At 41.6% G+C, this 18,894-nt stretch overlaps 1 protein-coding gene and 1 non-coding gene across 2 annotated transcripts in view; both read right to left on the bottom strand.

Moving 5' to 3' along the window:
* LOC6495991 (GTP-binding protein Di-Ras2) overlaps positions 1-18,894 on the bottom strand; it is a 29,035-nt gene that overhangs the window by 3,530 nt on the left and 6,611 nt on the right. The window contains exons 2-5 of the mRNA XM_001959958.4: positions 11,413-11,842; positions 7,384-7,551; positions 6,936-7,045; positions 3,675-3,862 (exon numbers count right to left, since the gene is read on the bottom strand). Of these exons, the coding sequence (XP_001959994.1) occupies positions 3,675-3,862; positions 6,936-7,045; positions 7,384-7,551; positions 11,413-11,577 (631 nt within the window). The 5' untranslated portion in view covers positions 11,578-11,842. The remainder of the gene's footprint in view (positions 1-3,674; positions 3,863-6,935; positions 7,046-7,383; positions 7,552-11,412; positions 11,843-18,894) is intronic.
* Trnar-acg lies at positions 10,619-10,691 on the bottom strand. The gene has a single exon. It is a non-coding gene; the product is annotated as a tRNA-Arg (tRNA).

The raw sequence follows: 18,894 nt of genomic DNA, 5'->3' as shown, positions 1-18,894 counted from the left end.
AAAGGACCAGAAAACTGGGTGTGCAACACTGAGACCGCAAAGACAAAAGGTCCAAAACCAAAAGCCAAGTCAATTTAGTTATTAAACTTTGCCGCTCAGGGGGGGCAAATACGAGAGTGTTTGTTGTCGGTTAAATGATCCGTGCAAACAGAATTATTGAGCACGCCAGCACTTTATGGCCTGCACGGCGTGGCAGAAGTGTTGCATACATCTGGGGCGGCAGTGTCAAGTGCAAACAAAATGGCGCCCAACGCCATTGTTGTCAAAAAAAGGCGCCAACACGGTAAAAGTACAATTTCTGTCGCTGACGGCAGAGAGCACGATGGGGCGGCGACGGAACGATAGGATGAGGACGAGAGGCTGCCTCATGAGGCATTCCGACGGCCGGAAAACAAAGATCGACGGCAGTATGCCCTAACTCCCGGAATCCCCGCAGTTCTGTGGTCGACTATCCTGGTGTATGTGGGGTAACCGTAACGAGGCAGCTGAAATATACTGCCAACTAAGCACAAAAACAAACAAGTGGCAGCCGAGGGGGAGCCCTGGTGAATGGGGTCGGTTTTTGGGGATATAAATTGTGCATATGTAGCGAGAATTGATGCGTGAGTCGTGTAACAGAAATTTAAATTAAATTCATTTTACTTTTTCGTCTCTATGTGTCGGGTTTCAAGAGGGAGGATGGACAAAAACAAAAGCTTTTCCCCACACAGACTTCGAGACTACATACAAGACTAAAAAATGAGACAACAATAAGATCTTAAAGTAAATCATTTAGGTTTGTTGCCAGAGACACCAGTGTCTTTGGTAAATGAAATAGAAGGGATTATAAATTATTCGCATTCCCTTACAAAGGGAATTATTATTTTTTCTATGGGTTGCATCAAAATGAACATAAATTGTTATATTTTTCCCTCGTTTTTTTTTACAATATGTAACTTTTCCGTCCAATGACAGCTGACAGGCCAGAACTGACGATTATTTTTTAGAGTTTTTGTGACAAACTACTTTAATTAAATTGCTAGACACATCAAGGATTGCTGTTAACGCATATTTTATAGAGCATAACGTGAATTAAATTCATTTGCCATATAATGTATTTTACAGAAAATCCACAATTGAGTTTTGTTGCAAATAAAGCTGTTGCGGTGCGTTCCACCTCAGGAGATGAGGGATGGCGTGGCAAAAGCCGCTTTCCCTGCCACATCACCACATTTAGGGGCACGAGTATGTGGCCTGCAGCTTTGGCTTTGGCTCAAGTTACGTGCCACCCATCACACAAATACAAATGCAAATACTACAGAGCCGTAAACACGTGTAGTAACACCCACACACCCAAGTAACTGAACGAAGTGGCACAGTGGCGGCGTCGGCGGCGTAAATGAATTTTTGTGATTTGTTTTTGAATACACGGGCGTTGTACTTTTAAAGGCAATTGCTTGACTGCCACGAACCCAAAAATAAAAAAAAAATAAGTGAAGTACCCAGACCCAGAACCTCGAGACCCAAGTGATTAAGTGCTTAGACCTATTTTTGGTGGCACATCGAAAGCGTTGTTGTCACCGCTGTCACATTGCCATTATTTTGCTTTCTATTGTCATGCTTGGAGAAAAATTGGAGCTTCCTAATAATATAGAATTAAATAAAATTACTTATAAAGAAAGACAATAACAAGAGATAGTTAAGATGAGCTAGTTTGTTAAGATAGTTAGTTCATTTATTCCTTTACAATCTCTAGACTCTTAATTAAATCTTATTGATATTATTTTTCTTTTCGTGTATTACATTGTGTAAGTGTGTATCATAATTATTGACCCACCCATCGTGGCACTCGACCTTCGCCCTTCAGACCACAATCGCTGGCGAATCTTGTCTGCCTGTCATCGACATTTGTGCGGCCCGTCGACCAGATATTTGACAACATTTTTTGGCCAGCATTTAATATGTTTTTATGCCCCGAACAACAAACATGTGAGAAAACTGCCCACCCTTGGCTATTTAAATTTAAATTTTTTTTCGGTCGAAGATATGCACCCACTTGTGAATGATTTGAAGTTTGATGATTTAGCCTCGAGGCCAACTTTGCACTTAATTTGAATGAGTTTTGCGGCCGGAAACACAAACGAGGGCGCGTAGGGATGGCTGCCTCCTAAAAATTTCATCAAAAGACTTGCCGGCAAACAATTAAATTATTGGCAACTGACAAAAGGAGGAGAGAGAGTGAGAGGGCTTGAAGAAGTCCTTCGGTAGCTGTAACGAGTCAAGAACTTTTTTTCTTCAACGGAAATTAAATTAATTATTTTGCTGCCGTGTAATGGTATAAGGGGCAGGGCCGGGAAACATTTCGGGGCAACATTAATTAACTAAATATTTATGCCGAGGACCAAATTTAAAACTTCTTGAGCCGCTGTCGTCTGCTTGGCTTTTGCCTCTGCCGCTGCCGTTTGCCTTTCGGGGCCAATTCTATTTTCATATGCCGCGAACTAAGTTTTTAATGAGATAATAAAGCATTCCATTATGGGGTAATTAGAAGGTCAAGCTGTTTAATTAATACACGTGCTCGCCCGAGAACATTTCGATCATAAGCCAGAAACCGAAGCATTTGCATTTATCATTTGAGTTTTTGGGAAAAGGATGAAAGGGCTTTCTATTTTATTGTATGTACATCTTGTTTATAAAGCAATCCCCCACCCCTAGTCTGGGTGATTTTATTTCATTTTTTCTTTCAGGCTTTGCTTTGGCGCTCTGTGTTTCTTTTATGGGGCTACGTTTTGTCGTCTGATGAATAATGAAAAAGAGTTTGTCTTTGTCAATTGGGTTGGAAGAAAGGGTCTCATCCTTGCAACCGTCTCCTCCAGCTTCGTTCTAGTCCTAGTCCCTGGTTTCTTTTCGCTGCCGAATTCCCACAATTAATTAGCCCGAGGAGACCGGGCAGAGGCCGCCAATTGAAGAAGGGATGCTAATTGCATTCAATTAGCCAAATTGCCAAATATATCCTAGATAGCTAGACGCGTTTAAAGTTCTGCCCTTAATTGAATCGGGCGATTTAAAATGAATTTATATTAAAATATATAGGTTCATAAATTATTGATAAATCCTGGCCAGATGCGCCCTAGTCGGGGCTTAAGTCAAAAGCCTCATTTACGCAGGACCTCCGAGCGGCTTAATTAATGCAATTATGCATGGCATATTTTAATTTTCGCACTAATTAAGCTGCTTAAAGCTCATACACAGCCCGACGACGCCCTTGTAGGCATAAAGGTGTGACTTTCAATCAGAGCCACCGAATATGAATGATTAATTGATATTTGAAACGGACCTGGACGAAACTGAAAAAAATAAACCAATCACAAAAGAGCTTCCAACCGTAGAGGTCGTTGCAATTTCGGCTTTCAATGCGGCCATGGTAACAACATTTTCCATTTCTCCATACCGCGTTGTGCCTGCACTGAAAAATAAATGTAGTTCAAGGCTCAATTTGAGTTCTCTAGCTTTAAAGACTCCCCTACAATTAATTTTTCAGGCCAAGTGAATGGCTTCGGGACCACGGATATGATTAATTATATTGAATATGAAAATAATATTTGCCAATGACAGTAATTGATTAACGTGATGATGAGTGCGTGGAATAAAATATATATGTGTGTGATTTTTCGAAGCGGATACAAAGGACTTACTGCGACTGGACGATGCGCTGACGTAGGCCGATGAGCGGCGCTTAAAGCCGCTGGGCGCCGCCTCGCCAGCTGCTCCACTGCCTCCGCTCCCGCTGCTGGCGGGCAAAAAGCGGGACAGGGAGAGCAGGGACTTAAACAGGTCGGTAACATTGCTGTCCTCCTTCGCCGAGCACTCCAAGACTTTGGCTCTGCAATGAAGCAAAAAAAATGGTGGACTGGCTTAAAAATAGTTGCATACTTTGCAGGGCGTCTGGGGGAAAACGTTACGTATACGTAATGTATACATCAGCAAATTTGACAGGACCAAACAAAGCGAGCTGAAAAACAAAACAGCTAAACACAAAACCCCCAAGCCCCAATCCCCACTGCAAAAAAAAAGTTGAAACAAAACAACCTCACAACAATATGGTGTGTTCAATGCATAACATAGTTTTTGCCGGGCATCGACAACGATTCAACCAGAAACCCTGGCCAAAAAGCCAGGGCCAAACGTATCTAATGGCCAAATTAAGCATGTCATGTATGGAACGTATTTGTTGCAGGTAGCGACCACGAAGCCGCTTCATGGTTCAGCCGCAAATCGGTGGCAAGGACTGAGCTATTTGCAGCTTTAAGATAGCCATCAAAGTTTTTGTTGAAATACAATTTAAAGTGCCTTCGATAATAAATGCCATAAATGGCATTGTTGTTGGCCATCACACTTCAATTAATTAAAATTGTAACGGCTGACTTGGCTGAATAAATAAATAGAGGTCTGCATTGTTAATGCCACAAGCTGAAATAACATAAAATCAAAGTAACGTTCATATCGAATGTGATTTTTTTGTTCATTTTAGCCAGACGATATAGCCGAGGAGAATAATGCGCATGACTTTGCAATTAAATGTTGAATAAATAGAATACATTGTTCCACCTTTCGTAAAGCAACAACACACTTACACACCTACAAGGTCCTTCCATACATGTGCTTGTTTGACTGTATGTGTGACACTTACATATCCTGTGTGTAACATACAGGGGAAGGTATTCATTCGGTCTGATAAATGCACTTGAGTGGCGTGCTCTTAAAGCGTTTAACCGCAGACAGACAGACCGAAAGACAAGCGGCAGCAGAGCAACAAATTGCATTGCAACTTTATTCTGAAAAAAAACAAGGATAACAACACTGAACTTGCCACAATGATGTTAAAGAGAGAAACGACAGGCGTAGATGTCATTTTAAAGGTGATATTCCCGAGATTTCTGATGCCAGCTCACTGAGAGTTCTTCAAATTTTTCGAGACTCTTTTTCCATTTTGAATTTTGATGGACTATTCTTCCTAAAACCCTATTTCTTTCAGTGCATCCAAAATAATAAACTATGCTCCACTATATACACCTGTTTGGAGGTGTGTGGGCGATGAGTGCTGGGGTGCTGGATTGTGGCGAAAGGTTCAAGGTGTGTCCTGTGTCCCGTGTGCCGAGGACCAAACCACACCATCAATCTGCGTGAAATGCTTAATCCAACAGAGATTTGTATGTAATGCTCACGCCAACTGTCGTGTGTCCTTCCTCCTGCCTTGTGCCTTGTGGGTTCTGCGTTCTGCGGTCCTCGTCATCTTCATTCTGCGGTTCACTGGGCCTCCAGTGCGGCATTTTTACGTCTGTCTGCTCCTGTCCTGTGACGGTCGTTGGTCGGTCGCTTTTAAATAAGTTTACGCACGCTTGCTTAAACAGCAACACGAGCGTGCCACGCCCTACCTCGCCTCGCCACCCAATTTCGCCCAGCCATATCCTTCTGCAGGATACGGAGTTATGACAATCCCACCTCCCTCTTTCCCATCTGGCGTATGTGATTGTAAGTGATTTTTACGAGTCCTGCCCGGCAGTTTATTAAGGAAGCAATTACAACGCGAAAAACTGCCGGCGAGGAAGTTCCAGAGCTTCGGTTCTTGTTTTTTTTTACAAAAATAAACGAAGAATATAGTCGGTTTTCAGCACTCCTTGTCACGCAAGAAATGCATTAAAACTGTTGTTGTGGTAAACAATGAATTTAATCAGCCCCTTTACGCTTATTTTCCATTTGGTAACTTCAAATAGCGCCAGATTTCAGGGCAGTTCAGTTGAGGGGTCAGGTAGAGGGTTATTTTATTATTTATGCAAAATCTACCCATGTCAGGGTTAGCAATGGGTTTGAAGCAAATAATGTGAAAAATCGATTGTTTATCTTTTTTTATAGGTTTTAAGGAAAATATTTTAGTGCTGGTTGTGCCAAAGTGTCAAAGTTTATTGGCATATAAGGGCATAATTCTGAGAAACTTTTTATTAAGAAATATAGCATTTTTCTGTCCAAGTTTCTTTGTGGCTAAAGGCAATCATTGAATTCCAAGTAACACTTTCTAAAGCTCTTTTTGAGAAGCATTTTGATTGAAATTGTGGCATAAATAGTTACATTAAACTACTTTTCAACACAGAAGCATTTCATAAAAAATAAACAAAGGGTTTATGGGACTTTTACAGAAAGCTGTTCTGATGCCTCGACCTTTGCCTTTGAAAACCAAGTTGAAGGACCTCATTCATATGTATGTCCTCGTATAGAGCACCAGAAACAGTTCAGCTGCTTAGTATTCAAAGGACACTCATTGTGAATACTTGAATGTATTATTGCGAGCAGGTGGTTGAAATCTGCAATTGATATTCTACATGATAGGGACACCGTTTGTGGCATAAGATGCTCAATTGGGACTCGTTACGCGAATATATCCTTTTTGTGGGTAACAAGGAGCTGGCGACAAATTGCAAATTGCAGTTTCCCCCGCACACAGTGATGCCAACAAATGGCATTTAATGAGACCCGCAACCCCATCCTGGCACAATGCCACTGATTTCGGAGGACCCAACTCCCTTTCATGGCCCGCTGTCACGCTCTCCGTCGCTTAATTCCATTTGTAGCAATTTAATTGCATCGCTGCCATTGCATTTTGCTTTCTGGTTTCTGCCTTTTTACTGGGTTTTTGTTGGCCCTACAACTGCGCTTGGATGACCAGAATTTATGGCCCCTTTTTAATTCCACTTGCTGCTGTGTTACTTATGAAAATTGCAGCTGTTTGGCGGTATTGTGGCTTTGCGTTGTGTGTCACGGGCTTTGTTGCACAACTTTTGGCAGTTGTCCTTCCCTAATTGCTCTCGCGTGCCCTAGCAGCTGTTGCACATCCTCCTCCCATGTAGTTGGGGCTCATATTTCGTTAAACAAATGGTTCGGGGGTGGTCCCCCTGACTTACCTTAAGCGTGGCAGCTCGCAGAATACCCAATCGCTGACCTCCTCCAGCTTGACCTCTCGGTGCGAGGTGGCCAGATCGGCCTTGTTCCCGGCAATCACAATGGGAATGTCCTGCAAACGAAAGGCAGAAAGGAATTAGCAGTGGCACTTCACTGGCACAAAGCCCCGGCGTCGAGAAGCTGCGAAGCCGAGTGCGGTTCGTTGTGGGGCATTGTGCCATAATTGACATGCAGCACGAGGAGGCACCATCTGTAAGAATAACAAAGGCTACTCTGCTCCTCCGCCTGCCACGAGCCGAAACATCTGCCGCTTGGCTAAACACTTCCCACTCAAAGGGCAGCGTTTTAATTGCTTTTCGGATTGTGTGCAACCGGATGAGTCCCTCTTTTTTTGTGGCACCCAAGCTGATTACATGCAAAATTTAGGAGTGCAGCAAGGGACCTGCTCACCTGAAAGTCGCCACGCTGCTCCCGGATCTCCTCAAAGCACTGCTTCACACACTGGAAGCTGGGCGCCGAGGTGGCCGCGTAGACGAGCATGAACGCGTGGGCCGTGGCAATGGACAGGCGTCGCATGGCGGGAAACTGCATGTCACCGGACGTGTCCAGAATGTCCACCTGAAATGGGATAGCAGGGAGTCAGAAGGGGTTAGTCTGCCAGGGCTGTCGTGAAACGTTAATGCCTCCAAATTAAGCGTAATTAAATGTGAATGACCTAGGGCCAGGACTTCACATATGTTACTGTCATTGTCCTGTTGGTCCCCAGATGTCTGGGTTTATAATTAGCCAAGGGAACTGATACAGGGCTTGATTTTATTTTTAAATCAAAAAAAGACTGGGGTTTAAATATTAAATTACCATAAAAATCAGATTCCTGATAGGAGGTAAAGAATGGAATTGGAAATGTTGAACAAAATGCATTGAAATTTATAAATAAAATTGTTTTTATGAATATTTAAATATAGATTTCCAGGAATTTCTAATACAGTTCTGTTAGAAAGCCAAATATAAATTAAAATTCCTCAGCAGGAGATGGGATTCAAATAAAAAAACATTGAAATCAAATTTATATTCAGAACTCGAACACTTTTCATATTTGTATTTAAAATCTGAACTTTTATGTCTCTGGGGTGTGGGCAGACAATAAAAAATTTGTGAATTCTTGTCTAGTCTAAGCCATCTTCAAATCAATAAAGTAATTTAAACTTGCAATTATTACCTCCTAAAGTAGGTGATTCTGTAGAAGGTCAATGGCTGCGTGGCTCGTGACTTGGTTAGCTTGTCTGTTCAATGCTCACTTGATGCCTACTAATCCCGTGTATCAGGATCTCTGTTGTGTTGCAAATATATATAAATTTATATATGTATTATCCGAGTGGCATTCGCGATACGCCATGTCAATAGCAGACAAAAGCCGCAAAGCCAAGGCCGGAGAGCCGGGGAGCTGTGGTCTGCCGGAGGAGGCAAAAGCCAAACGTTTAGCCGTGTCAGTGGCACTTGGCTTTCAAATCTGCTACTGCCACCACGCCTCCCTTTGGGCCTTTTGGGACCTTGGCCATTGTGGCGCAAATTTGTAACGCATTGTTTGGCCGAAATGAGTAAACTTTATTAAAAACACTTTATAGAATGACACGAATATTTTGTTTTGTATTATTTTTGACACCATATTTCTCCTTGACATCAATTGTTCTCCAGTCTCGCAGGCTTTGTCCCCAAACGAGAGTCCTGTTCGAGGCATCAAATTCATCCAGCAGGATGGTAAATACACATACACAAAATTGCTTTTAAAGAGAAAAACAGGCGTTTAGTGCAATGTAATGTTTCCCCTTGGAAGAGGATGGCCACATGCTGCTCCGGCAATCAGTCACAGCGGGTTGCAGTTCGTCCATTCCGGCCCTCGTTGTTAGCCGTTGTTTGAGTTTGGCCATTAGGCAAAACCTCAACACCGGCAACGGCAAGGCACGGCAGTGGCAATAGCAACGTCCATGGCAGCAAATTGTCCAGGTGAAATTGATTTGAATGCAGCTTACCTCTGCACAGAGAAAAGGCTTCTAAAGTATCTATAATTTGGCCACAGAACTACAAGCAGAACAGGCTTCTTGCCCATGATCCCCTGCATATACCTTGTACCTTGGAGATCCTTTAACTTCTCTATTATTAGCTCTAACTTTAAGCCAAAATATTAACTTATTTGTAAGCACTGACTAATTTTTTCTCTGTAAGTTCCGACATTAATCACTTTAAGCCACAACGACAGCTTTTGAGAGGAATTCAATCTGGACTTGTCCGACGAACTAAGATAAAGTGTTGGTTGGAGACCCCGTCGGGCGCTAAAATGGAATTAATTAAAACGAAATATTCCCAGGGCTTTTGGGGAAAATCAACTTTGGTAACGGCGCCACCACCAAGAGTGTCAGTGTCGCCCGGAGAATCTTTTTTTTCGGCCAGCTAGAGGAGCTATGATAATGACTCTGGCAACACGTCATCCTCATCCAATGTTGGGAATCTTCCAGTACACACACACCTATTAATCAACTTTTGTAGCTCAACTTTTGTTCGTCGAGCAAGTGCTTGGGATGTAAGACAAGTTTGAACATCAAATAATCAGCTCGAACCTCAAAGATGATGGCGGCAGTGAATGATGTTCCTCTGCCAGGACACTGCCCTACACTTAGCCAATAATGGGAATATATGGATTTATGGATTCGCCATAAAAATGGTAAACTATTCAACTGTGAACCCTCTGGTGATTAAAAGTCAATTAAAATAAAATATTGTTATTATTGCATTCTGGGCCATTTGATTTAACCCAACCACTGATTAACCTTTCAAGAGGGCTATTAAATAACATAATCGAGGGGAATCGCGTAGCCTTGTCAAGACATGAGACTTGCCGGAAGGTTGGGAAGTTGTTCACATTTTCCGTGTTGTTTCCGCTATTTTGAGCGTGTGCAAATTTGATTAATGAGCATCCGCCCACCAACCAATCCGCCCGACTGCCTGCCTGCCAGCCAGCCTGTCAGTCACTTTGTTAGTCAGTCAGACAAAGCAGACAGACAGGAAGGAAGGAAGACGTGGGATGCTCAAGATGGAAACTATTCAACCGGCTTGCCTTAAGTGCATTTAAACGAGTCGAGAGATTCATTCGTTCATTTTGCGTTTTCATCTTCAATATACATATGTATGAACAGTACAGTACAGTATAGTACATACATATATGTAATCAACTTGAGTTGGAAGCCCCTGGGCGAAACTCGGCTAATACCACCAGCGCAACGCATGCCCAGATTTTCCATGCCAAATAGGCTTTTGGCCGGAGACTCAATTGCCAGGAGACCAAGAAGCACACGTGTTTGGCTAATACTTTGCATATGGAAGGTAATGATTTACCTGCAAAGTCAAAGCCAAATACTTGTGATGTAGCAACCCTCTAGACATCCAATTAGTAGATTTCAACCTAATTAATGGGCCGGGCCTACCAAGTCTTTTGACCACAACAGTGATTGTGCTAATGAAGTCACCACTAATTGCCTGCATTTCACATTATCCAGGATGAGTGCATTCTAAGCTAAGTAAACTATATCATGGTAAATGGAAAATAATTTAGTACAGTTAAAAAAATACTTTTTTTTTCAGCCTTGACACAAAATAAAATAAAAAATATAATAGATTCAAAAAAAAGTAACGATCCTGCCAGGAGTCGAACCTGGAATCTTCTGATCCGTAGTCAGACGCGTTATCCATTGCGCCACAGGACCGATATATCTATTCAGGTTTTGATGGCCTTTATAGCGTAGACTGCTTCACCATTCAAAGTCTGGAACTGGTTTTATTTGTAGGCCCAATAGGCAAATCAAACAAATCTATTTCCATCAATTCGAAAAGAGAAGGGTCATCTTTTAATAGCACATACACAAAATCTGTGTTCACTTCAAAGTGAGCAGCTCCTCAAGTTGTTTGCCTCTTGAACACGAAATAGAAATTGTATCTCTTTTACCTTTTCAATTTAAGATATTTGCGTGTTATTTATAAACTATTTTTAGGCAGAAGCATTATAAATTGAAGCTATAATCTTCAAGCTTTTTTAATGGAAAAACATGAGAAATTAAACATAGAATGAGCCTAAGGGTCTTTTAAACAAAAGTTTATGTTGAATATAAAAAAAAACTCCAACAATTATAAATATCCAGCTATATGAATAGTCATAAAAATGAAAAATTATACGAATGTTTGTATGAGAATTTTTTATATGGAATATTCATAAAAAACTTACGTATGTTTGTAAATTTTATTTGTGTGAAAAGTCAAGAACAGCGGCATTTAAATGAGACCCTCGTAAACAAAACAAGAAAGAAAATCATGTTGTTTTGCCACTGAGCAAGGACAAAAAAATAAAAACAAATACCAGCATTTAAAAGGGACTTAAAACCGGAGACAAAGGCGGAAAGGGCCAAAAGACTGACCGGATTTTGGACTTACCTTTAGGGTGACGCCGCCCAGGTCATATTCGCGATTGTAGAGATCCTCGACGGTGGCGCGGTATTTGTCGGTGTAGGTTTTGAACAGGAACCGCTTCACAATGGAGCTCTTGCCGACACCAGCTCCGCCCAAAAGGACAAGGCGTATACGCTCCAGGTCCGCCATTTTGCCGTAGCCTGTCGTCGTCCTTAGTAAACGCTTTCCCTTAAGCGAGATGTCCTCGAGGTCCGATTGTTTGGAATCGTATTGTTTGTTGAACTTGTTTGTTCCGTCGGATTCAGCCTTGCATATTGGCCCTGTCAGTCAGTGTTGGGGCATTCTGAGATCCCAACGCACTCTCACACTTTCGGATCTTCCATTACCAGGAGCAAGTGGCAGGAACAATCAACCGGACTTCCTGTCTGGTTACTTCCGTTGCTTCCGCCCGATGCTGTGGATGCAAACAAAAAGGTTTGAATTTTCTGGGAATTCTTAGTTTAAAATCCATAGACAGGGTTTAATTAAGTTTATGTTTGGCCTTGCTTGAAAGTTTTTCACAAAAATACGGCTGTTTATTTTGAGATTGGCTTCAACCAACGAATACGGCCTCGATATAAGCCAAAGTATCTGAAATTGCAGCCACTGTGGGTAATCATAATCTGCTCACGTGCTCGGCTTACAAATCAGATAAACCTATGAGTGTGCTCCACATTCGAGGGCACTGAGGGAAATGTTTGCTCTACGCTATTCTAGTAGCATATGTCCTTCTGTTTGCATGGATATTCAATGGATTTTTTGCTCTGTAGCCGACATGCATCAATACCAACCCACCGAAACCGTCCTTAGTCAAAGGATGCAATGCGAAATGGCTGCTACATAGTTGCAATCCAAATAAGAACCCAAAGCGTATGCCCCATAAAGCAACAGACAAACACAGGATGTATGGAGTTGGAAAACGCAATTGCAAGGACTTCCTTTCGGCCCCTGATGTATGACGGTACATATATAGAGGCTAAGTGCAGCCAATTGAGTTTGCCTGGATTTTTGCAGGGCTTAAGGCCAACGAAGCGAGCTGCCCTTTGCCACCTTGTGCCAGGTTCATGGGGGATGGCTCTCACATTCCCTGCTCCTCGTAATTGCAACTTGATATAATTAGCTCTTCCAGGAATATTCAATTTATGGTAATTAACAGCAACAGCTTGCACATAAGTGACGAATTTTAGTTTAACGACAAAACTCTACCCTCTCGCCAATTATAATCGACTATTTAAGTGCCATAAGGACATAAGGTTTTAATTATTTTTTGACTTTACTGGCACTTCATTGGTGCTCCAAGTTATTCTCATTTTTTATACCTTTGCATTTTGCAGAGCATTCTAATCCTTCATGAACGGTAAAGTTTTATGGTGCAATGGCTTTCGGGAGTAATTGCTTAGCTCGTTTTACCTGAAAGTGCTTTTGGCTTAGTGGAAGCCCCGGGACGAGTTAACATTTTTCATTCCTTGACAAAATGTCGTGCTGGAAACGTGGCTTTTCCTTCATTAAATGAAGTCCTTCAAAATAAAGCTAAGCGCACTTATTAGCTTAAAAACTATAAGTACCGGGTATGTATAGTCGACACACTCATTTACAGGCATTTATTTTTTTTACACAACTTTGTGATTATATTTTATTATTATTCAAAGGCTAACCGTGAGTTGAACTTCTGGCGAAATGCAAATTGAAAAAGGTAAAAAAAATTCTTACATGATGGAAGCCTGTGGTGTGTTTTTCCAACTGGCTGCAGGATCCCCCCTGCAAAGGCATACATATTCATTTTCATCTACTGGTTTTGGGCAGACAGGCACTTTGAATATGGAATATGGAATATGGAATGCATATTTTGTTTGCTTTAGGGTAATGTAGCAGTTAAGCCGAAAGCATGCGAATAAATCACGTAATTGTATGGAAAATATGTGAAATATGCATATCCCATGGGCGAAGTAAATTAGAAAATATAAATACCAATATTAAAACACGGAACACTAAAAAATTTCGCCACCATGAGGGGGATGCGGATGTACATAGATCTCCGGCATGTCCTAGGCTATCCCCTGGAGCCCCCTGGAATACACAACTTTTGCACACGCAGCAGCCTTGACAAAAATTTAATTAAACCTAGGAGGCCCACGCCGAAGACAACTGCCAACCAACAGCTGTGGAAAACATAAAAGAATTGTAAACCCTGGTCCAAAAGTTTTCGCTTTACATTTTAAAGCAAGCTGAAGAAGCCGAACTTGAATTAATTTTTCTGTTTTTCACAAATAAAAGCATTCCTGTTGTTGACATTTTTTTGTTTTTATCATCCACCGAAACATGTCATCAACAACTCAAAGGGCCGAGGACCTTTAAAAACTTTTCCTTCCTCACTTTTTTTTTGTATTTATTTTTGAAACGTGTTCGCTCCTACAACCAAAAACTGCAAGTGTGTAGGGTTGGTTTAAAAATAAAAAAGAAAATATATAAAAAGAAAAACAAATCGAAAGCGGCAAACTGATGTTCCCCTTTTTTCGCTTTACTGAAAATCAATTTATGTTTTTCCCTTTTTCGATTACTACGACTGAGTTGCGATGGCCTTTGTGGTGAAAGCTAAAATGGAATCATAACCCGGAAAGCAGAAGCAGGAGATTCACCACGCGTGTGTACCATGTATTGATTAGTTTTCTTAAAGGTGGGGATCAAGAACTGATGCTTCTTCTGGCATTCCTCGGCTTGGCAGCATTTAAAATGCCATCAAAAGCACATTTGCTTCTCCCAACAATGGGACACACGACGCTGCACTCAAGGACGATTGGCAAACAATGGGGTGGTCCCACCTAGGATTCAATTTAAACTCCTTTTAGTTATTTTTTTGGAAATAGGAATATTTTCGAATAGGTTGTGTAAACAATTAAAGTGAAAGGTTTTTGAAGGAGTGTATTCTGAGAGAATTGGTAGAATATTGAATTAAAAATCTTTTAAGATATTCCATTCAAAGATCGGCAAAGAATTGACAAGGATATAGCTATGACGAAATCCTGGATTTTCCAAGGGGTTCCATCACAAAAATTTAAAAAAAATGTATAACAAATTTTGTTTGTAGGTTTTGATGCAGATTGCTGAAGAATTGATCTAAAAATCGTTGAAGGTGTTCCATTTAAGAATCGGGTGAGAATTGATCAAGCTATGAACATAGTTCGGAGTCACATTTATGCAAATGTGTATCTTTATAGTTTTAGAAATGTGTATAAAAGTCACAGTAGTATGTCCCTATAAGGTTCACTCCACCAGGCATTGGCCAGAGAAAGGATGTGACACGATAACAACCCGGCTTAAAGACTCAACAAGCCCGGAGGGATTACAACCACAGAAATAGGAAAAAAAATACGGAAAAGCCATCGTCACTGATGTTTGACCAGACAGAGAATTCTAAACTTTTATATCCATGGTGGCCGTCTGACATTGTCAAACAATTTGCTAGAGAGCTGAATTTATAAATATTTATTAGCCGCATTCCGATGTGTCCTGCTGGCTGGCCTCCGGTCTCCGGGCTCTGGAGTTGATTAAAATGCCACGGATACAGCAGGGAGATCAAAAGTTGTCCCGACTGTCCACGAGATAAAGTTGCACGGGAAGTTGGCAACTCATCCGGTTGTTGATCAAACGGTTCAGGCCAAGTTAACTGCCTTTGTTTCCAATGATGGACATTTGCATACGTGAACATCCCAGACAGGCAACAGCTGTCAGTCATTTAGTTTGATTGCGATATTAAAGCTAATCAACTCACTGTTAAAATCTTTTTAAATCAGAATGATAAAAATTAGTTTTTGATACAAAAAGGGGATGGAAAAAGTGTAATGTAGTTTGTGTCTAAATACACCAATTTAATTACTTAAAAGTCTGGCAATCTTTACCAAAATCTCATCAGCCAAACTAACAGAAACTTGCTCCTAATGGTAATCGACAAAGTAAATTAAAACATTTTAGGTTTCCACCTTCGGAAAACCTTTGAAATTACTTCATCAACCGCAACTAATTGCTTTTGTTATTCGGGTTACACTCTGATTTGTTTGCAATTTGTAAGTTTACAATCCACAAAATGCAATTTGTTCATATATTACGAGAGAATTTTGGCCCCAAATTTGGGTAACTTTATTGGGTGTTTTTGGGGTTTTCCCAAGGACCCATCACTCGCCTGAGTATAAAGTATGACATTTTATGTGTGATTAACTTTTGGGATGTGTGTGTCGTTTGCTGTGGCTTTGCGGTCCTTAAATCATAAAATACGCTTTTATGCTTCCAAGCCAATCGAGGCGTCATCTACCATATCCTTGCCATCTGGCGCCAGACAGCCAATCCAAAGGAATTAGCCCGGTTTTCACAAACTCGGCGATTTATTGCAATGAATTTGAACTGCTAATGGGGCCGAAAATGGCCGCAACAATAAACAAATGATTTTTATGACTTTAATGCTCGTCTGGCACGGGGTCAAAGTCATATAATGAGCAGGCTCTTTTTTTTTTGGGGAGGTTTGTAGTTTCAGTCTAACGATTACAAAGTGTTGGATGCAAAATGGTCCATAGCCGTTGATTACCGTGATGATGGTCTTGGTTTTAACCGCTTTCCCACAGCCTTTGGCCCACATGTTAGCGGATGCGGGTTGGCATATTAATCTCCATAAATAAAATTCGGCTAAAGGTGAAAAATAAGGTGGAGTTATTTTATTTAATATATACTGAGTATGCTTACATATTTTAAGAGCCTTTAAATCTCGACCCTTCTTTAAATAAGAGCTTCAGAGAGTTAAGTTTTGTTTGAAGTCTTTCCCAAAACATTTTAAGCCTATCCAGGCTCACCCTAGCCTTTGCCATGGCAGGTGCTTTCCTAGGTATTAAAGCCTTTTTCCTTCTGGCTCAGTGGTGTGCGGAAAATGGGTCACTAACTGTTACTTATTTATACTAATCACGGCAAATTGCCGCCGCGAACAGGAGCCGCCAGCAGGAGGAACAGAATGCCACCGACGGGGATTCCATGGAGGTGACAGGACCAAACGCCTTTTATCTGTGCAACTTAAGTGTTGTGAGAAACTTTGTCGAGGCATCTAAATATAGAAGGGCTGCGAGGAGGGCAGGGCAGGATACGATAGCGCTCCTTTGACCGCTTTGCACTTGGCCAAACAATTTGCATTGTGCCTCCGAACGGCAAGGAGCTCCGGAACCTGTCGGAAAACTTAATGAGCAAACTTAAAAAAAAGAAGACTTTAATTGCAACAACAGAGCTTGATGCAAAACTTAAACTTTGAAACGCGGCCATGTGGCTCGTCAGCGGCTAATTGGACATCAGGAACTGAAACAGGATCAAGGATTATGCTAAAGGACTTTTCCTAATCGAATTTGCTGAGCGGCTGGCATCAAAAGGGAAATGTATTTGCCATCACACTCGTTATCCTGCCGCTTTATCGGCAGGACAGGAATCGCACTCTAATCGAGTTCTCTGCGATTTCGCAATCAAGAAAAAAGGTTTACTTCGCAAATTTCTTTATAATCTTTATGGCGGGAGGGTGGCTGGCTGACGACGCCCCATCTCAGAATTGCAGGGGTTGGCTATAAAAAAAGGATCCAATAAATATGATTGCAACTGATGCGTGAAAAGTCATCAGGAAAGCCAGCAGGGTAAGCCAAGGGGTCAGGACACCGCTTGCAGCCAGAAGCTCTGGTGGATCTGTTTTCTTTTGACCCGCAGGTCGCAGATTCCTCGACTAATGGGAAAGCAAGCAAGCTAGGTAGATTGGGGCCGAACCCCATCATCACCAGCATCAAGAGTGAAAGAAAATTAATGCGAAAACTTAATCAGTTGAGAGCTGGGCTGGGTGGGCAGGTGAGATGGTAAGATGGTGTATTCGGTGTTGGGGTCCTCATCGATTGCCAACATCTGGCTGGGCCGCAAATTAAACACAAACAAACCACAGACACCGGAACAACATTGCGTTGGGAAACCCCCCACTTACTACTTTGTGCCTGTCATTGGCCCAAAGGATTTGACACTCCTTGCCGAGTACACGATTGTCATTGCATTTTCTCGTTACCCATACGCCCTGTTGGGGACAAGAGAATTGGAGTAAGAAACAGAGTACTGGCAGAAAATGGAGAAGAAAGTTTACCCCTAAATTGTATTTGAAAATTTTCTTAAAACTAGACTTTTTTTTAGAGTGTAATCGCTCTCCTTTGACCAAGCCACGTTCTGTTCGTTTCTAAAAGCAACAGCATCTAAAGCAGCTGCAGCTGCAGCTGCATTTGGACTTGCCACTTGCCAGAGTTTGCTGCCATTCGAGGCACGTCGTCCGCCTTGGCCGTTTGTGGGTTAATCGCATTCCCAGCCAACACGCACACATGGCCAACACGATGACAATGGCAATGTCTGAGTACAGATGCGTCTTGGCGTCAATTGATTTGACTTTGCTGTTGCCATTGCCATTGCCTTTGGTTCTGACCCACTTGGGGCCACTTTGCAAAACGATTGTACTAGAACTGTAGTACTATAGTGCTGTGTGTGTAGCAATTTTGGCAGCTCATGTGTGTTTACCTAGTCCCATGTCTGTGGGTGGAGTACGATAAAAATTTATAAGCTTTCGCCCCTATACTCGTCCCTACCCTGGGCCAACACTCCACCAGCCGAACAATTCCACACACTTGGCATTTGAAGTGAATTTATATGCATGTCGCTTGCCGTTTTTATTCGAACTGTGAATAATTGAAACAAATGTGGGAATGCCGAGCACAGTCATAAATTTCCATCTATTTACTCTCAAAGTACTCGTACACAAAAATATAATGCAATTGGAGATAAATATGAATCGTTTTGCTTGATAAAATGCAAATTTTCCTTCACTTTTCTCTTCTATTTTTTGATTTTTTTTTTCTGCGGGGATGCAATTAGATATCGTTTGAAAATTCTCTGTGGCCATGGTCGGGGAAATTTCTTCTCTTGGTATACTTATTTTGTCAGTTTAATTTACTTCGCATCCGGTTCTTTTGCGTCTTCCGTCTAGCCGGGCACGTTGCCGTCATTTCAAAGAGTAAGACGTCCTCGGTAAATTTTCAATTAAAATGGGGAAAATGCGGAAAATCTGCACTCTCAAAAGAAATGCACACTATTACACAAAGGAAGAAAGTTCACAAAGGTGGGGGAGAGTCAGTGCTATGTTAAATTCTAAATATCTGGCTGGATATAAATTGAGCTTATTTATCAAAGTTTTAATTAAAATCTTCATAGAAGAACTCTCTAAATTGCTCTAAAGTGTGTAATTACAACCGTGACGAGTGGGGGCCAGGGTCTTGAACCTGAATTGGAGACGGAGAAAGCTAAATGAGTGAGTGGAGGAGGAGGAGGTTGTGTCCATACACATCATCCCTAATGTATGCAACAAATAAAATTTACTCACAATTGAATTAGATTAAATAAACCCGAATGCCGGGGCGAGAAAGA

The sequence above is a fragment of the Drosophila ananassae genome, chromosome 3L (genome assembly GCF_017639315.1).
Source record: "Drosophila ananassae strain 14024-0371.13 chromosome 3L, ASM1763931v2, whole genome shotgun sequence".
Lineage (NCBI taxonomy): Eukaryota > Metazoa > Arthropoda > Insecta > Diptera > Drosophilidae > Drosophila > Drosophila ananassae.
Note: the sequence above shows the minus strand (reverse complement) of the source record. Positions and strands in the feature narration are given on the sequence as shown.